General features: G+C 38.7%; 1 protein-coding gene across 1 annotated transcript in view; it reads right to left on the bottom strand.

Annotated features, from left to right (window-relative positions):
- LOC149266432 (uncharacterized) overlaps nt 1-18,607 on the bottom strand; it is a 40,769-nt gene extending 22,162 nt beyond the window's left edge. Inside the window, exons 1-2 of the mRNA XM_089396392.1 lie at nt 18,330-18,607; nt 16,890-17,060 (exon numbers count right to left, since the gene is read on the bottom strand). Of these exons, the coding sequence (XP_089252518.1) occupies nt 16,890-17,060; nt 18,330-18,503 (345 nt within the window). The 5' untranslated portion in view covers nt 18,504-18,607. The remainder of the gene's footprint in view (nt 1-16,889; nt 17,061-18,329) is intronic.
- Between the last annotated feature and the right edge of the window lie 2,802 nt (nt 18,608-21,409).

Here is a 21,409-nt window from a genome sequence, read left to right as displayed (position 1 = left end):
TGGCAATTAGATCAGAAAGGAATGTTCTATGTCTCCTCCCAAGGAAACTGCTATGATGTATGATTGCTTTTTGGTATGATGAAAAAATCTGATGGAGTTCATGTTGCAACCAATGTATTTTCCCCAGGAAAACAATCATAGATGCCTGCATAGCTGCTTTCTATATTTGATCTAATTAATGATGCCTTATAAATTATCAAGAGGACAAACTAGCCTCGCCCACAGGGGGAAGTTCAATTGGCAATCGCCATGATATGAAGTACCATGTAAACCATGAGATCCAAGGTTCAAATCCCCGTGGATCGAGCCAACAAAATAAAAGAGGACAAACTAGCCTCAAATAAGGACCACCCGTCAGCTACACGAATGGCAGGTGACATGCAGCAAAAAAATCTTGGACATTACAATTATTAGGATGTTAAAAGTGGACAGTGCTTAGCACATCTCAAGTTCAGATCCCCCAACAAGTGCACATTAAGAACCCATTTGTAAATCCTAGGTGAGATGTGAAGATATAAAGTAGTCAAACAAATGAAAAATAAAAACAATGACATGTACAAATTGATTTTATAAGGAAGGTTGCTTAGTGGTGTCGAATTTCCTTGTATGGTTCTAGGAAATCGTATGGTGAATTCAGTAATATCATCCCAACGTTATACATCATGTGGGAAAACTTATGATTGTCAAAAGAAAACAATGTTTATGAAAGCATGTAAAACAAAAATCAAGATACTGACCAAATAAGTTTTAGGCCTTGAGTTCCTTTGCTCAGTTATGCTTTTGTCAATATTCAATCTACCAACAGTTCATTTCGTATATCCGTAATAAAAGTAAGTCCACCCCTAAGAAGTTAGAACCATTCCAACACCTTGAGAAAAATGTGTACCTTGAATGTTAGCTTCAATCTTCAATTGACCACTTGCCACTTACCAATTCCTACAACATTCATTTGACCAAAGGAAACTAGTTTGGATCAGTGGTGAGGAGCTAAGTCACATGGTTTCATTTCGAGTTCAGTTTCAGCAATGATTTGGTTCAGTTTGAGTTCAAATTTGTTGATGAGGTTCACCATTCTCTCTCTCTCTCTCTCTCTCTATATATATATATATATAGACAGACTTTAAAATGAAATATAGCATAAAATAGTAAGAAATCAATGTCAATAAAAATTACAAATACAATCATAAACTTGGAAATTGCAAGGATAGATTACTCACTTGACTTGCAACATGAGGTCATGAAATTGAGTTGTGAACTTGGTCAATGGCCATGAGGTTTGATGAGGTTCGCCAAACCTCAAACAAAAAAAACAGGTTCACCAAATTTCGAACTTCAAGGGTGAAGTTCATCGAACCTTGTGACATAGGTGAGGAGATTGATTGGCCTTATTAACAAACATTTTAGACATCCCCATCCAAGCCTCTCAAAACGAAGATGGTTCTCCATATACAACCTGTTGCACACATTTTGTCAAAGTTCCAATGAAGCAGATGTAAAATATTTTTCAAAGGATCAAGATCATCAGCCATCAGCTTTTTGAGTCATTGTAAACCCATTTAGCAAAATTGGTAATGTAAATGATGCTAGTAAAACCTTGTATTGTATGTAACAACCTAGGTAAGCTTATTATTTTGGTGACGAATTTCATCCTAAGAGGTTTTTTGTCTCACTGATTATCTGTGTTTCTAAACACGGATGATCGGCAGAGTTTTTCTCTCCAGCCTCACCCCAAAGCTAGGGTGGAATTTATCATCAAAGTCTTAAGTGAGTCCTAGTGTTTTAGTCGAATCTTTTGTAAAAGTGATTTGGGAATAATTTAAGCTAATTGGCTAAATTATTTTATTACAAGTCACTTGATCTACTAGATCATATTATGTCGCAGAATTGGGTAAGTTATTTGAGGATCTATAACAACAGGTATTCCCCCTTTGAAGGTTTACTTTGTAAAATATTATGTAAAAAATATTTTAGTGCATGATCCCTCATACTTAGACACCATGGCTAAAATATTTGAAGGTGGAAAAATAATTAATCCCCTCAAGTGTCAATTAATTAATTTTTCTGGCAAAAATAAAATTAAATCCTAAGCCAGAAAATTAATTAATTAGAGTAAAAAATTAAAATGTTAGAGAAATGTGAAATTCGTGGATCCAAAAGAAATTAATTTTTGGAGGTCCCCCACTAAGGGAATATTGGAAATTTCAAAAAAACAATGGACCCTTGGACCTTGGTGGTTAAGTCAAAGTCAAATTTTTTAGGAAATTAGCTCAAAATAATTATTTTTGAGCTAATAAAAAAAGGGTTTTAATGAAAAATTCGAAAATTCCTCAAAAATAATTATTTCAATAGTAGAGATTAAAAGATCATCAAAGATTTATCGATGGTAGAGATTATTTTGACAGGGATGTTGGCATTATGTTTCAAGTGTTGTCCTTGATGGCAACTCACTCAGAGGTTGGTTCAGGTGCTCAGAGGTTGGTACAGGTGATGGCAACTTAATCAGAGGACAGATGAGGACAGATCTTAGTACAGCATGGCGAGAAAGTTCATACACGCAGGATCGTTAAGCCCAAGTCGCGTGTGCACGCAGGTTGGCTTCAGCAAAAGCGCGTGTATGTGGAAAAGTACCTTTGGTCCATGGCGGTTAGTCCTTGGAAGTTGTGCCTATGGTTTTGGACCTTGGTGTCTCGACGAACGTGTTGATCCCTAGTTTCGAGGTTGATGGTATTGGGTTACTATGGTTTTGGCTCTTGGTATTGAACAAGGCCTAAGGCTATATAAGGAGAAGATCATTAGGCCAAAAGATGAGTATGAGTGATGAAGATCTGAGGGAGTGTGAGATCCAAGTGCTGGTTATGGGTTGGTGATCTGAACCAAGGTTTCACTCATGTGGAGGATGATGAATGATGGAACGAGATCTCAAGGGTTGGAATGATTATCTTCATATGGTTTGACTCTGGATAGACTAGATCTACTGACGCATGTTTATTATTATGATCTGGGTATGTTTTGATGTCTGATATAGCTACAGAGTTTTAAAGTTGAATTTACAGATCTGTACGCGGGTTGGTTTTGGTAAAAGAGCGTATACACGCAGGTTGGGTTCATCCAAGTAGCGTATACAATGTGAAGTATGATATTTGAATATGGAGCTGGATCTGGTTATTGCTATGTTGTCTGGTTGTTGTTGACAGGGTTACAGTGATTCAGAATTGGGTGTTTCAGTGATTGATGATGCAGGTTGTACTACAATGATGATTGTCTTATGGATCCAGTATGAAAATGTATGAAACGTGGTCCCGGGTATATCGTAGGCCGGCACCTACGTACTGGTAAACATATCAGCCAGTACAAGAGCCAGGGGGTTGTAGCTCCCTTCCACTAGCAGCTGGAAAACGAGTAAAGAAGCATTTTGTAGGTAGGCACCTACGTACTAGTAAATGGATCGGCTAGTACAAAAGCTAAGAGGGTTGTAGCCCTCTGCAGGTTGTAGCCTGCGTGCTGGTAAAGGACTGCACCAGTACATTGTAAAAGAAGTTTCTCATTAAAGAAGAAAGAGACAAATTGCAGCAGGTGGTTTTCACCCACATTGGGTTTCCACCTTATATCATGGTGTTCATGTGTGTGGCTTTTGTGTGATGATCTGTTCTGTTATACTGCACCTGTTTACTGTTAATATGCTTAATAATATTCTGATGCATTTACTGAAGATAAGATTAACTGAATCATAAGATCTCTGCATATACGCTAGTTGCTTTAGACACAGTCGCGTGTACACGCGGGTTCACTTAACTGAAGTCGCGTATATGTTTCTGAGCATGAAATGAAAAGGTTTTACTGATCTGATAACACTGATTCACCCCCCCCCCCTCTCAGTATTATTTCCAACAAGGGAACAAGCCAACTAGCCATTATTTTCCACTTGGAGGAATTTCTCTATAAATAGAAGGTTTTTTGCTTATATTTGGCATCTGGACCTTGAGCTCTACTCTGATGTAACTTTGTAAAAGCTGGTGTAAGGCCACTGTCCCACTGGGAACTTTTGATCATCACAATAAAAGACTTTAGGGTGCAATTTGTGGTGTTTTTGTCTCACTGATTTGTAGTATGTGTTGGGTACGGGCATTCTTATATTTGTGCTTTAAATATTAATTAAATCATTATTTCATTTGTAGATGATAGGAACATTCTATTGGTAACTTTTGGGCTTATCTTAGGTGATCTAATTCATTTTATGTTCTAAGGGTTGATTCTTGAGAAAATATATAGAGTTTGCAGGTTCCCCAGCCCTTGGACTCCAAGTTCATAAACTGTGGGCACAGGCTGACTATGTTTGGATTATGTATATTTTATGTGATTTTCTAACTTCACTAAGGTTGTGGTTTAACATCTATTTTTTGAAATAAATATAACCATTGCAAGATCTACAAAATTTCTATTCTCAAAAAAAATTCTAAGCATTGTACACTTGTATATTGTGTAAATATTTTTTGTATAATAATTTTGTAAATTATTTTATTTTGTAACCCTTGTTTAGCAACTGGGGTTTTCTGGGGTTTTGAAAATTTTAAATTTTTGGATATATTGGGGTTTTGGGCTCTTGTAAATTTATTTATGTAGGTGAAATCAAAGGAATATTGTTGGATTAGAGCTAGATCTAGGCCCTTGAGGGTAAGATCTAGCCTCTAAAAATTTTGTAGGACCAGCTATTAAAGATTTTGCAGTGAAATTGAAAATCTTAAGCAAAATAATTTTTTTTGGCTAGGATTTCAAATTTCTTAAGGCCTCTAAGCCCAATGTCCCCCTCCAAGCTAGTCATCCACCCTTCCAAGCCTCAGCGTCGGCCTTTTCTTGCTTCCAAGGGCTAGCAATAGGCCTCTAAGGGCCCCGGCCTACCCTTGGAGCCTTGTTGTGGGAGTTTTTAGGGCCTTGTAGGCCCAGTCATAAGGCCTAGCCCTCTCAGCCTGCCCTCCTTTGCTTGGCATAAGACCTAGAGGCCTTGTCCTTCCCTCCTAAGGCCTGTCGGAGGCCTTATCCCTCCTTCGTCCTCCCTTTTCTCTCCTTATTCCTCCTCCCCTGCCTCTTCTAGCCCTCCTTCCCTCTTCTTTCCTCCTTGTTGTGGGCTTTAGGCCTCTTGGCCTCGCCTATACCCTTGTCACAAGCCTCTTTGAGGCCTCAACCCTAGGTCACAACCCCTTAGGGTCTCTCGATGCCCTTTTTCAAGCCTAGCAACAGCCTTAGTCAGAGGCCTCCAAAGCAATACACTTGCTACATGGCATTAGTAAGTCAATAAAGAGAAGTGGAGACAACCAAAGCAATACACTTGCTACATGGCATTAGTCAGTCAATTGGTAAATATCGAGCTTTCCAGTTATCAGGAGGTTGCACAGCAACAGGCGTGGTTGGATGCTATGGTTGAGGAGTACACCTCGATCATGTAGAACGATATTTGGTAGGTTGTACCCAGTTCAACAGATAGGGCGGTCGTTGGATCACACTAGATCTATAAGATCAAGCACGATGCAAATGGCAACATTGAAAAATACAAGGCTAGGTTCATGCCCAAGGGGTCCTCTCAGAATAAGGGAATAGATTATGAGGAGACATTTTCTCCTATGGCCAAGTACACTTCCATACGAGCCATGATCTCATTAGCAACACAGATGGGATGGCAGAACTATCAGATGGATGTCAAGACGGCATTCCTGAATGGTGAACTAGAGGAGGAGGTGTATATAGAACAACTAGAGAGATATGTGGCATACAGTAGTGAGACCCATGTGTGCAAGTTGAAAAGAGCTTTTTATGGACTCAAGCAGGTTCCCAAAGCATGGTACGAGTGCATCGACAGAGACTTGTAGGGCATGGGCTTTGTGAAGAGTGAGGCGGATTCAAACCTCTTCTACTTGGTGATTGGGGGTGATATTCTCATTCTTGTCTTATATGTGGGTGACTTGTTCTTAACAGGTTCACTAAGGCTCGTCGAAGAGTGCAAGAGGTTTTTTGCAGGGGAGTTCAAGATGAAGGATTTGGGGTTCATGCGCTATTTTCTAGGCATGGAGGTATGGCAAACGAATGGCGAGATTTTCCTGGGACAAGGCAAATATTACATAGATATCCTGGGGAGATTTGGGATGGAGGATTGCAGGGCCATGTCTACTCCCATTATCACGAATTGGAGGAAAATAGATGCATCCAGAGAAAAGGAGGTTGACTCACCTTGTACATGCAATTGATAGGCTCTCTCATGTATCTGGTCAACACCAAACCAAACATATCCTATGCAGTAAACTTTCTAAGTCAATTCATGGTGGAGTCGAGGAGAGTGCATTGGACAGCAGCAAAGCATGTGTTGAGGTATTTGCATGGCACAGTCGAGTATGGGATCAAATATGCTTGAGATGATGGTGTCGGGTTGGTGGGCTATACTAATGCAGACTAGGTAGGGAACACAGTGGATAAAAAAGCACTTCATGGTGTTACTTCAGCATGGGATCGAAAGTTGTTTCCTGGTACAATAGGAAGCAGAAGTTCATGGCACTAAGTTCTATCGAGGCAGAGTACATAGCAACTAGCATGGCTACATGCAACGCCATTTGGCTTCGGAAGCTACTAGTAGCCTTGTTTGGTCAGAGGATAAAGACTACAGTGCTACACTGCGACAATCAGAGTTGCATCAGGTTGTCAGGGAATCAGGTTGTCAGGGACTCCAAATGTATAGATATCAAATACCACTTCATCAAGGATTGTGTGCAGTGCAGGATTGTCCAACTACAATATATACTTACAGATCAGCAAATAGTAGATATTTTGACGAAGGCTTTGGGGAAGGCGCGGTTCATCTTCTTCAAAGACAAGTTGGGTGTTATGTAGAACACCTTCCTCGCTAAGGAGTGTTGGTGTAGCTCGAACAGGTGTTATAGTCTCAAATTGTGTCTACGAGGCTAGGGAACACACATTTTCTCCAATGCCCAAAAAATGTTTCATGAGAAAAGGCCATGATTAGATTTAATTAAGCAGTTAATTATTTCCTAAGTCCAACTTAGGGAAATGGCTAAATTAATCAGTATTAACTGGAGCAAATTGATTTTCCTCTAGAGATTTCCGAAAAAGTCATGAGAAAAGGTCAAGATGATCTTAGCCATTGATTGTGATTAGATCATGGTTGTTGATTCTTCAAAAAAAGATTATAAGAGGAAATCGAAAGGCATTTGGAGAACACATCAAGACACAATTGTAGTAATAGCAAGGGTGCAGAGGCAGCGCAGGGACATCAGCACCAGGGGTTTTAGCAAAGATTTTCGGAGAGATTCTTCACAGAGATTTCCAATGAGAGTTGGAGATCAATTTTTTTGCATAAAGAGGTCAATTTTCCAATGGTGTGAGTTGCTCCAGCAGGGAGTGCAAATTACCCTAGCAGGTAGTGTGAATTGCTCAAAGGGAGAGAAATTCTAGAGCAAGGAAATTCACACTTGAGATTGATTTGCACATGAGAATCAATTTGCCAGTTGAGGTCCAGATTTTCAAGCGGAGGCCGAGTTAATTTTTCCAACCAGTGCGAGTTGCCAGGAGGGCCGAGTTTATTGTCATGCTACACGTGTGAGCCAGAACTAGGCTCCAACTCCAGAGGGAGGCCGAATTTGTTTTGTTGGGTCAAATAGCATCTAGGAGGTCAACGAGACTTGCAGAAGTGATCAGAATAACTTCCTGGAGGTTTGCCATCTTACGGCAAATAGTTGTAATATTTTTCTGAAGAATTTTTAATAATAAAACCCTCATCTGCAAACTAGCTTTCCCTCGGGAGTTTTTCCGAGGACATTTGTCCAAAGATACCGGTGTTCATTATTTGTGTGTGTGCATAATTTTCTCAGTTCCTGTGATTATTTATTTTCCGTGAAGTTGCAGTTGTGTTTATTCAGTGTTTGTCGCAAGCAATTTTGCAGTAAACAAATAATCTGAACAGGTAGGAGAATAATATCCAATAATTGTAATAGTATTTAAAATTTCACATATAATATCCCTTTGAAAGGAAAATTTGCCCTTAGGGTTAAAGAATAGATGACAAATTTTATTCCAGTATCACAATATCTTTTTAATACAACAGAGACGATAATGAAAACACAACAATCTAAACAAGTAAATGATTTTCAACAGTACGCATCAAGTTACAACATTCACTCCTAGGGTTGTTACACCAGTAGGGTTTATTGTACAACCTCAATAATTTGGTAGCAGTATCAACAATAACACTATCAGCAACAATTAACCAAATTACAATCCTGTTGTTACTGCTCACTTGCCTCAGCAACTTGCCACCTTCCTAATGGGCCTTGTTGCTACCACAAGGTGTACCTAGATATGGCTTAAAGATGAGTTGTTTCCCTAAACAATACTCAGATAGGATCCACAATCACAAGATGCTCCTCGCTCTCAGCCTAACTCCAAATGACCATGCTGTTATAAGCCTTGAGGCATCTGCTATCTCAAATAGGACTCTAGGGAATCTGCGTTGTCTTGGGTAACCTATTCTACCACAAAAATCAATCCAAGAGGGTCATTGCCTAGATGCTACCTCAGAAAATGGCTTAGGGCTACTTCATTGCCCCCATGTTTCTCTTTAGATCAATCTGCTGCCACAGAGGAACTTCCCAAGGCAGGCTACATGCAACAGTAAGGCTTCAACCCTTGTAACTTGCCTCACATGCCCACACTGCTATAGAACAGACTACCTGTTGCCAAGATAAGGGCTCTGCTGCCATAAAATTGCCTTAATCAAACCCCGTGCCAAGTATTGCTCCACTGATGCCCTAAAATGGCCTTAGACAGACCGAATTGCTCCTCAGATTAATCACTCCATAGAAACCCTTGCTTGCCAAAATCAAATGAAAAGTGTCTCAACAAATTATGTCAAATATATTAGAGGAAAAGAGGGAACTGGCTAGAGTCAAATCTTTGACCACCGAAACCAATCAAAATAAAAAGGGGTCTTAAAACCCTTAGAGCTTCAGCTCACAAAACAAAAGTATCCAACAACCATCATGAGAATAATGGTTCTAATCTCTTATTTATAGACTCTGTTTGGGGCTCATCTCTTAATTTTAATTTGAGGGGCTAACAAGTTTCCCTCCACTTAGCCCCAATTCCTTCACAAGTTTTCTCTAATTACCCAATTTTGGCCAATGTTGCCCCAAAAACTTTGAATAATGGGTTTCCTCTTTATAATTGACTATAACCTAGGGGGTTGGATAGGCTACTTTGTCCTCCCTTGGGCAATTAATTAGTAGAGGACATTACAAGCGAAGCACCAAGCATTAGTCATGCAGCTTGGCCAACCCGTGATTCTAATAGTCCTAGTACTACTACTAAGGTTGCAAATGTCCCTAAGAAGTCTGAAGGCTTTAAGCGAGATGATGTCTATGTAGCTCCTGTTGATGATCCCATTTCTAGTAGTTGTGATGAGTTAGATGAGTGTGATTATGTATTTTATTGTTGATATGTATTGCACTTGGAGCCATTTTGATATATTCACCCTCCCATGGTATATAGATGAGTAAACTTTGCATACTTTGTTTCTAATGGTTTGGATATTCAAAATAATGTTTTTTCATTAAAAATTAATTATTTTATGTATTTTTTTAAAAAATGGTTCATTGAATTCGAGTCTGAGTTGAAGCCCAGTTTCATAGGTGGCCAAATAGAAGACCAGTTCCAAGTTTTAAAACTACGCTATAGACTGCAGGTGTTTGCTTTATTGGTGGTTTATCAAGGTCCCCTCCAAAGCTCACTTGGCCAAGAGTGGCCTTTATGATGGTTTCTGCCTCTCTTGTCCACAGGCAGAAATGGTGAAGCAAATTTTATAGGAATGCCCTTTTGCAAGGCCTTGCTGGGTACAGGTGCAATCTCAGTTGACAAACATTCTTCAGGGACGTCTGCATTGGAGCACAGTTTTGTTGCGAGATTCCAGATCTGTGATAGGTATTCTCTGGCTTGTCTTTGACACTGTTTGAGACTTTCTGCATTGTTTATTCTTTGGAAACTCTGCTCCAAATATGTATTTAAAAATGAGGTCAGTTCTTTGGTCACTTTCTCTCAGTTATGGAGAGATGAAGTATGTATGCAACTGCTGGCAAAAGGATCATTGCTGAGTAAGGATGCAAAATTATTAGACCATGCCCCTTATTCTGATTTTATGGCTGCCTTACTTGCTTTAAGGAAGAGGATATAAATTTCGAAGTAAATACCCTTTCATTTTCATTTTTCTTTTTGCTGCTGAAGTAAATAATTTTCTGTATATATAAGAAATACTTTTACAACAAGGAAAAATACTCTCTGTGGGGAGGAATTGGTGCCATAACTATCATTCTGAATGGTCTAACAAAGTTGTTTAAGAGGCCCATTCCAACTTTGAATATCATCAAGAAAACAGCTGCAGTCTCCTTTGAAGAATTGACAGGCCTTTTGTTGCAAGAAGAACAAGTAAATATGAAGTTTGGACATGAAGGGAGTTTTCACAATGTTTTCACTGCAGAATTAAAATATCACAGAAAAAGTTATCCAATCAAGCAACAGCAAAGTATTCGGAGTTCATTCTTGAAAAGGTTGGCTACCATTGAAAGAATCTGGCCACTTCAAAAAGGATTGTGCGAAAAGGATAGAGATATGGTTCATAAGAACAAGCCTTCCAAAAGCAATTTGGTAGAGGATGATCATCATCGATTCATCGCCATGATATTGTGTGTCAAATATCCCAAGAAGTGAAGGGATCAAGTGTATCGTGTATACACTCCAGAGAAATTAAGAACATAACTCACAGAAATGAATTGTTTAAGAATCTTACTGAATATAAGTTGACAAAAGATGTAACTTTATGGGATGGGATATCTAGAAAGTAAAGGATAATCACGCATACGAGTCAAATCTATAGGTGGAAAGTTACAAAGCATAAGGAATGAGATAGAATTTGATTTGTGTGAATGAGATAGCCAAGCTAAACATAAAGGTGTAGTTTGACAACAAAGCGTCTTATCAAAGATAAGAACAAAGAGGTTGCCATAGGGACTATGCAAAAGGACCTTTATATGTCAAACACTTTGGTAATCAAGGGTACGGCATTGGTTGCAGTACGTAAGCCCCAATATTTTCTTTGGCACAAAATATATGGTCAAGAGTCATCCATATCTGGATTGATGAAAAATAAAAACATGGTAAGTGGAATGCCACAAATTAGAGACAGGATAAAGAATTCTGATGCATGTATTGTCAGCAATTAGTGGGTGGATAGCTTTGAGAAATCAAAGAGGAGAGCAACACGGGTGCTTGAATTGACATATAGTGACATTTGTAGTCTGATAAGAGCCAAGTGACAAGGAGGATTGATTTACTTCATGACCTTCATCGGCAACTTCTCCAAAAATATCTGAATCTAATTCCTAAAGAAAAGATCCAGGGCACTTGAAAAGTTGAAGGCATTCAAGTGGAATAGAGTTGAAAGCATTCAAAGTGGAAGTAGAAAGATCAAGTGGCTAAAGGATAAAGACACAAGGATTAATAATGACAGGGAATATGTCCCAGGCAAAATTCTAGTCTTGCAAGGAATCGAGAGACAGCTCATGGTTCCTTATACATCTCAGCAAAATGTAGTATTCGAAAGTTATATCAGAACCATAATGAATATGGCAAGGAGTATGTTGAAGGATAAAGGTTTTCCAAATAGGTTCTGGGCTGACGCAATAGATGCAGTTCTAGGAGTCCAGCATATGCAGTGCAGAAAAAGAGTACAGGATAAGCTTTCTCAGGTAGAGCACCACAGGTCAAGCACCTTAGAATCTTTGGATGCCCCAGTTATACACCAAAGAAAAAAAGGGAGAAGCCATTTAATAGAGGAAAAAAGTATTGGTTTGTTGGAAGCAGTAATTTTTACAAGGCATACAAGCTTCTTGATCCAAGATTCCAAACACCAAAAAGATTACTGTAAGCAGAAGTGTAGTGTTTGATGAGAACTCGATTTTTCATCAAGGTGACCCATTTGGCATCAGAGTTGATCAAGTTGATAAGGAAATAACTCAAAATGCTTAGGAATATTTTAGGAATATTCTAAGGAAGCTTCTTAAAAGGAAAAGCAAAAAGGTATAATCGATACTACGGAAATTCTAAAAGGAGCTAAGCAAGATGAAAAGGGCATAAGGACAACGTCCAACGAAAAATCTGAAATTTGACTGGTAGTTAACTGTGTCTAAACATAATTCAGATGTAGTTTTTTTAATATCTTAGTAGAATCTCATATTTCCTTTTAGAAAAAAGGTAAAAAGAAAGTTTGTGGAAAACTTTTGAAAGGCAAACACATTATCAATGAGAAACACAATGTATGGAAGAATCAATTAGCATGAACAACGAGAATATCTGGAAGCTAAAAGCAGTACCAAAGATGTGCCAAGGACCTAGCAAAGCAGAGCTAAATGCCAATAGAATATCAACAAATTATAATACCCAACCATGAACAATGAGGCCATGAGAAGTTCAATTCTTGTCCACAAGAGTACTTATCTGTAGACTGCCAAGGTATGAACTAGAGAACACCTTCTATATTTGAACTTTTATAAATAATATCCTCGTGGTGTATATATGTTGTCATAACTTTGGTAGGTGCCTTCTAGATTATTTAATTCTTGCTTGCTAGTGTATTGCTGCATTGTCACAAAGCTAAGAAGCTCATTTTTCGTTGACTTAAAGGTCATGAGGAGATAATAACCTATCCTACTGTCAGTCAACTTTTCATAGCCTTTCCAAATAGGTTCTGGGCTGACGCAATAGATGCAGTTCTAGGAGTCCAGCATATGCAGTGCAGAAAAAGAGTACAGGATAAGCTTTCTCAGCTAGAGCACCACAGGTCAAGCACCTTAGAATCTTTGAATGCCCTAGTTATACACCAAAGAAAAAAAGGGAGAAGCCATTTAATAGAGGAAAAAAGTATTGGTTTGTTGGAAGCAGTAATTTTTACAAGGCATACAAGCTTCTTGATCCAAACACCAAAAAGATTACTGTAAGCAGAAGTGTAGTGTTTGATGAGAACTCGATTTTTCATCAAGGTGATCCATTTGGCATCAGAGTTGATCAAGTTGATAAGGAAATCACTCAAAATGCTTAGGAATATTCTAAGGAAGCTTCTTAAAAGGAAAAGCAAAAAGGTATAATCGATACTACGGAAATTCTAAAAGGAGCTAAGCAAGATGAAAAGGGCATAAGGACAACGTCCAAAGAAAAATCTGAAATTTGACTGGTAGTTAACTGTGTCTAAACATATTTGAGATGCAGTTTTTTTAATATCTTAATAGAATCTCCTATTTCCTTTTAGAAAAAAGGTAAAAAGCAAGTTCGTGGAAAACTTTTGAAAACACATTATCAATGAGAAACACAATGTATGGAAGAATAAATTAGCATGAACAACGGGAATATCTGGAAGCTAAAAGCAGTACCAATCTGAAGACCCTAAAAGCCCCAAGGGTTGATTCAAAGATGTACCAAGGACCTAGCGAAGCAGAGCTAAATGCCAATAGAATATCAACAAATTATAATACCCAACCATGAACAATGAGGCCATGAGAAGTTCAATTCTTGTCCACAAGAGTACTTATCTGTAGACTGTGAAGGTATGAAGTAGAGAACACCTTCTATATTTGAACTTTTATAAATAATATCCTCATTGTGTATATATGTTGTCATAACTTTGGTAGGTGCCTTCTAGATTATTTAATTCTTGCTTGCTAGTGTATTGCTGCATTGTCACAAAAGCTAAGAAGCTCATTTTTCGTTGACTTAAAGGTCATGAGGAAATGATAACCTATCCTACTGTCAGTCAAATTTTCATAGTCTTTGTATTAAAAGTGTTAGGGTTGCTCTAGTAAACTTGACTCAATCAAGATATTGGCGGTATTCTGGCTCCAGGTATATGAGTATTCATTGTTTTTTCCCATCGTATTCATCTCCAATGAAGCCTATTTAAAGGCTAGAAAGATCAAAGGTAAATTGTCTAAGTGGCCACTGAGAACAAATAACAGTGTCTTTAGACACCACCATATCCCTTGGCGCTCTGTGATCCACAGAAAGAAAATAGTGATGCAAAGAGGAATCCCCCCACTAGAGAAAATTTAGGAGAGGAAATCCACAGCGATAAACACAAGAGAAGAATTAGTCATTGATGCGGCGGCAAGGCAATTGCTATTCTACTAAGAGAGAGAGGTATTGCATTTAAGAACCCAGGGCCTTGAGTAATGTTTCCATTGTGTAGGCCAAGTGATAATATAGAGCCTCGTGAGATGGTAATGATGGTTTGGTAAATGGAGGAGACGTTGGATAGAAATATCAGTGAAGTGCAAGTCATGATGAAAAGTCAGGTTTGGGCAAGATATAGAAGCCGAGAGAGTGGTAACATGGATGAGAATGAAAAGAATGAAGATGGATGAAAAAATGGAGATGAACAGAATGAAAATGGAGATGGATTCAATGAATGAGTCAGTGTGTGTGATGTGTGAACACCCGAAGAGTTTTGGTCCACGTTGTGAACCCTATGATAGGAAGATGTATTCCCCTAAGAAGTTGTAAGACCTGATGATGAGGCAAACATGTTGCGCAGGAGCACGCATAGTTGTAAGGTCTTCAGAGCATGCTCAGGCATACATGCAATGCAAGTGGCGCATGGAGTTGTCAAGCTGTGGAATGGACCACTTGGAGAGGTACCAAGGTGGCAGGTGTATTGTTATCCTAGCTTGTGGGGGGAATGTGAGAACTCAGACAAGAAGGTTGATGAATGGGACCAGGTAAATCTCCCAGAGTCATGTTTAAGGTGGGGGGTTGTTAGGGTTGTTCTAGTAAACTTGACTCGTCAAGGTATTGGAGGTATTCTAGCTCCAGGTATATGAGTATTCATGGTTTTTTCCCATGGTATTCATCTGCAATGAAGCCTATTTAAAGGCTAGAAAGATTAAAAGTAAATTGTCTCGGTGGCCACTAAGAACAAATAACAGTGTCTTTAGACACCCCCATCTCTCTCGGCGCTCTGTGATCCCAACATAAAGGATGAAATATTCTCCCACCTATTCCTCACGATTATTTTGCATTTCATGCGCAGTTGAGATATTGATATGACCAAACTCGTTGATAGAAAAATCAATGTCCAATTGTTCGGTAAACTACATTTGGACCTTGGCTTCCTTGGACTACTCTTTGTGAAAATTCCTACAACTGGAATCCTATTGCAGCAACTGAAATTTATTTTTCTAATTGTTAATTATTTTAACAATTTATCTGCTACGACAAATATCAAATAAATCACACTGCAACCTTCACAAATAAAATATTGCGGAAATAATGGCTCTGGAAACAAAGAAAATACTAGCACACAATAAAAATGACACCATTATTTTTGGACAAATGTCCCCGGAAAAACCCAACTTGGGAAAATCAGTGCAACAGTGAGGGTTTTATTATTATAATTTATGTAGCAGTGAAAATCTAAGTACAATCTATGGATGCCCAATTGGCAATCCAAACAGCAAAAAAAACTATGCAAAATTATTTTAAGGAAATTACCCTTATTCCACAAGCAATCCCGGCACAACTTCGTTCAGAAAACTTGGCCTCCTAAACCCTCTGTGTCAACCTTTGCATTGCTCTGCGCAAACCTTATGACGTCAAGTCTCCAACCTGCCTCTGATGAAGTCGTTATGCCTATCTTTGTTGAGGAAATCGCCTCTCCGACACTCTAGACCCTCTACCCGGCCTCTGGAACTGAGAACGCATTTCTCTCCAGCAAATCAAACTGCCTTTCTGAAGCAATTGTGCAGTCCTTTGTGCTACCTCACTGGGAATAACTCGGCCCTCTTGTTGCTGCCTCTTCGGATCTGGAAAACTTCCTCTGGATCACTGTCCCTGCCCCTCGCTATCTTTATTGCCTCACTAAAGCTCGAATTCTCCGGCAACTAACAGCTGCTACTCTGGAAAATTGAATTCTCCAAGTGACTCTGGTGCACTCTCCATCACCACATCGATCCCTTCTTATGTCTTCCTGTTGGGACTCCAATGACCTAGATTAAATCTTAATCAATGGCTCAGACCATTTTTGGATCGATTCGTGTGAGTTTCTAGAGAATTCTCACCTTATCTCAATTAATACTAATTAATTAACCATATTCCCTAGGTATAGACGTAGGAAATATTTAAAAAACAGCTAATAATCTAATTGAGACACTTCTAGATGGAATTTTCATAAACGATTTATGGGTTTTGAAGGTCTCATGTATCCTAGCCTCTCCACCAAATTTTGTGGCTAGAAAACATCTGATGCTACAAAAACTAACACTCTTTAAGGCTATAATCAAGGTCATGCAAAATAGCATTGCACAATGCACATTTTCATGAAGCAAAGATTATAGTGGGTCTTATTACAAAAATGTAACGAGTTACAATGATCATACCTCTCGTTAACACAAAATTGTTCATCCATTTTGAAGGATAACAATGCATTTTATGTTGGATAGACTTATGTTATGATTTTACAAAAAATGTGTATAATATGTAACTTTAAATGATGAAAATCTGCCACATACTATTAATGACAAACTTCTAGAGGGTGTTATGTGTGAGTTTGTTTTCAAATATTCCTACAAACGCACCCATCGATCGACACAAACATATGACATGCGCATGCACAAACTCATGCAAATCTGTGTGGTATACATGCGTATCTACTAACATACATATAATATCATTCACCAAGGCACAGACATGTACATGATATCTAATGATTTTGTTCAGCATATAGGGTAATAAAAGGCAGAACTCGTCCAGCAACCTGGGAAAGGATGCTGACAAAGCAGAAAAAACAATCAACCTACCTGATCTTTAACTGCATCCTCTCGCCATTCCCTTTGAAACTTCATTAATAACAGAACAAGCAATCTTTGCAACTCGGGAGGAACCTCAGGTGGGAACAACTTTTGAATCTCATCTTTGTTGAAGTTCTCATAAACACACCTTCGAATCAATATGCGAAGGCATACCAAAAGCTGCATGAAGCAGACATAAGAACAACTGGTCAGAAGAAAATAATTTTAATGAATCATTTTATATTGTAAATGATGATGCACTCTCTCATTCATGGCATGAATTACAGTAACTGGTTTAAAAAAATACGGATATGCCTACAACTCATAAAATAGATACTGATATGCCTGCAACTTTGATGTTTGAACTGCAAAAGGGTGTCACTCTAGTTATATATAAATAAAGTATATGGTTTTCTCTCATTTCTTAAAGTACTTGTCAATCTACTTCTTTCGCGCTTAACCCGAATTGAACTCTGAAACTTAGATTGTGTAATTAATCCACTATTCAAATATTCAAATCAGTGCGAAGCGGACCTTTTCTATTATATTTGGTTGCAATATAGTAGACATGTGCCTGCCCTCTTTATTATCATGATTTCTGATGCCAGTTTCTGTCAGTCCTATTAACCACTTCAGCTTGAGGAGAGTGCCAACATGATTTTTCATGTATTTATTATTAGCCAAAAACCAACATAAATTTCGAAGAAAAATACCCTTTTCTGATAAACCTATAAAGGTAAATAAATGATTGATTCCATCTGTTGGGCTAGGGTCTACTCGCTATAATTCACTGGACCAAAACTTCCGAGGTGCAAGGTCGTGTTAATGAGATTAATAGTAAATACGCATTCAGTGCTTATGCAGAGGTGCTGTTGATGAAGGTTCCCATGCTAATGTTGTCTTTGAGAAAGAGGTTGCATAAGTCTTTGGTAGTTGTAGCTTCATAGCCAAGAAGTTGCGCCCTCTCTAGACGAAAAGGCTGGACCAACCCCAAAAATAAAATAAAAAAGATAAATTTCCCACGTGAGGTTACAATCCATCATTGGAATTGAGGTTTTGGTCTGTCTCTGGGTAAATGCTGAATTGGCAAATGCCATTGAATGACCAATCAATTCTGAATAATTTGCAAATTATAACAAGAAGCACTTCACCCAGCATAGGTTTAGTCTGTCTCTAGGTAAAAGTTGAATTGGCAAATGCCACCGGATGACCAATCAATTCACAGCAATTTGCAAAGTACAACAAGAAGGACTTCAATATACATAAATTTGTCAAATAAATGGGTTTTAGAATCACTTTGAATTGAAACCAAAAAGGGATCATGTGAGGGTTAATGTTTTTCGTAGCTGGCAGAAATTCGAGAGCAGAATTTACAATAAAATGCAATGTATGGAGCAGGTTGGAGGAGCTGAAGCAGAGCAAATACAAATAAAGATAGAGGGAACTTACAGGGTCCAAGTCGTTCTCGGCGGGGAGCTGAAGGAGATCTTGAATGTAAGCTTTCTCTGGAGCATCGAGGCCTGTCTTACGAGTTCTCCAGAGGGATTGGAGTATGTGTTCCACTGATTCCTTGGACTTGGCTCTCACCAGCACTGGCAAGTGATCCCACAGTGCATGGTCCATAATATGTGAACGAAGCGATTATGGACATTGGGTAGACCCTCGCAACAGAGACCACAAACCCAGCATGCACTAATGTCGAACTTCGTAATTATTCTTTGTTTCCATGTCAAATATTCTCTTTTAATAAAATTTTCATAAAAGAGGCATCCAACTCTTTCAGGCGCATTGATTGAATTAAACCTGGTATATAAGTGTTTGGAAGTAAACTCTTACCGTTGTTAGTGCGACCCAATTTATTAGTCGTGACCAATCACGGATTGATGAATTTGGTTTTCATATAAAACAATCTGGTTTTCATATTAGATTCACCATAAAAATAATAATAATATTTTTTATAAGTTTGGTTAGGACTACAACATTATCATGTTTAATATATTTGAGGCAATGAATTGAATTAGTCATTTCACATCAAAGAGTGTCTTAACAAAGTACCCAAGCACTGTGTATCCAAGACCCCATGGACTCTTCTCAACTCTATTCTTATAAAGGACCATTTTTCCCCTTGTAAAAGTTTATGGGAATAGAAAAGATTAAAATACCACCATTAAAGAGATATTAATATAGAGTTTATGGAAACGTCAGAAAAAAGTTGTTCTCTCGCATTGCGCTCTCCCTTTGAGACTTCGACCTTCTCTTTCCTTTGCCTCCTTCTCCCATGGCCCCTTCGGAGTCTGATCCAGAGGGGGCTCGCTCTACTGTTCCCCCCCTGCCCTCCCCTGATGTTGTTGCTATGGCATTTGTCAATCTCATTTCCTCCCTTGGTGCCTCTCGAGATCATCCATCTATTTCCAAGTTTGTAAAAAAACTGGAAGATATTCATGAAATTGTTTTGCCTCCTACATTGCCTCGAAGAGCTGCTCTCTCTTTGTCTGAGAGGGGATTGGTTGGTCAATTCACGGGCCTTTGGCCCTCTCCAAAAATAGTGCAAAAATTGGTGGAAAGAAACTAGGCTCCTTCAACTCAAGGCCAAATATCCATTTGCTTCTGTGGTAGAGGCTACTTCACTTTCTATTTTGATTTCAGGGAAGATAGAGATCTTATTTTCAGAAATGGACCTTATTTCATGGACATGAGAGGTCTATATCTTAATAGATGGACCTTGGACTTCGATCCCGAACTTGATGTCCCTAATGCAGTTCCAGTTTGGGTTTGTCTCCCTCACCTTCCTCTTCATTGTTGGGGAGATTCAATGCATTTGGAAAATACATTGACAAAAGTGAACCAAAAGAAAATATGCATGCATGCGCTAGAATTTGTGTGGAAGTTGACCTGGGAAAGGGACTACCAGAAGCAGTGAAGATCAAGGTAGATAATTGGGCTCACATACAACAGCTAGACTATGAGCAACTTCCTTTCAAATGCAAGGTATGTCATGAATACGGTCATTTTACAAATAGATGTCCAAAGACTTGAGTAAAAGAATCAGTTGAAACAAAAGAAACTCAGTGGGAAATTGTCAAATGCAAAAAATATGGAAATAAGTCTCCAAAGCCCTTTATCCCCTCCTCTTTAGTTCCCCCTCCCCAAGTTGATCCCCCTTCTTCCTCTCCCCTCTCTCAGCCTCTAGATTCAAATCCCTTTGCCTCTCTAGCTCCCCTTCTTGACCCTACCCCAGTTAGCAGGGTGCCTCTTCTCCCTGAATCCTTTGTTTCCTCCCCCCACTCCCATCCCGCCTCATCCCCTCTTCCTCCCCTCCTCCCTCACCCTATCTCCCCAGGCCCTCCCTCGAGCCCTCTTCCTCCCTCCTTTGAAAGGATTCTCACAAGAAACCAATCCAAGGAATCTATCTTTCCTCCTTATAGCCATAAAAAAACTGGAAGGAAATCAAATAAGGAAATAAGAGATGAAGCAGCACAAAAAGAAATAGCCATGGGAACCCATCAACCAATGGAGACCTATATAGAAAAGGGTGTCAAAAATAAGGAAAAATTATCTCACACAATTCGAGGGAAAGGTCCCTCAGCACCATTCCATAATAAATAATGAATTGGGTCTCCTAGAATTGTAGAGGTCTCTGACATCCCACGAAAGTTAATGCAGCAAAAGATCTTGTTAGAACTGAATGTCCCAATATCTTCCTAATTCAGGAGGCCAAGTCATTTGAACAAGAAATGAACCAGATAATCCAAAAAATAAAGTATTATGAAGGAACAGTTATAAATGCAATAGGCACCTCTGGACGCATTTGCACAATGTGGAACCAATCCTCTTGGGAACTTATTTGTTTGATCAAAGAGAAACATTGGATAAAAATTGAACTCAGAAACAAAAACTTCGGATTTCAAATCAATGTATTCAATATCTATGCCCCCTCTCATTTCAGAGACAATGAGCAATGTTGGCAATCCTTGGTTGATCAACTAGACTCATAAATAAAAGGAAAATCTATAATTGGAGGAGACTTTAATCTAATTCTGAACACAAATAAAAAGCAAGGAGGCAGTTTTAAGTCGGACCCTTTCAGAGACAAGCTCGAAAACATCTTAGAAGTTCAAAGTCTAGTGGATATTACACCAAAGAATGGAAATTTTACTTGAAGCAACAGAAGATTCGATCCATGCAACATCAAAGAAAGACTGGATAGGTTTTTAATTCAAGACAATCTCATATCTAACTCTACACCGGTGACATCAAAAATCATCCCCTCGGTTGCATTGGATCATAAGCCCATTGCTATAAAATATGGGGAAGGTGAAAATCTGGTACCGCTTCCCTTCCGTTATAATTCCCTTTGGTCCATTTTTGAAGAAGTTAGAATGCTCGTCTCTTCAGCCTGGAATCAAAGTATTAATGGTTCCCCAAGTTTCATTTGGGAAACAAAGTTAAAGAATGTCATAAATAAATTAAAGGAATGTGTCAGATTGCACTATAAAGAGCCACATCAAAATAAAATGGAGTTCCAAGAG

This window comes from Pinus tabuliformis, chromosome 6 (genome assembly GCF_031772625.1).
Source record: "Pinus tabuliformis cultivar Carrire ecotype Pingquan chromosome 6, CPIR1, whole genome shotgun sequence".
Taxonomy (NCBI): Eukaryota; Viridiplantae; Streptophyta; class Pinopsida; order Pinales; family Pinaceae; genus Pinus; species Pinus tabuliformis.
The sequence above is the reverse complement of the archived record's forward strand: the minus strand, read 5'-3'. Positions and strand labels throughout refer to the sequence as shown.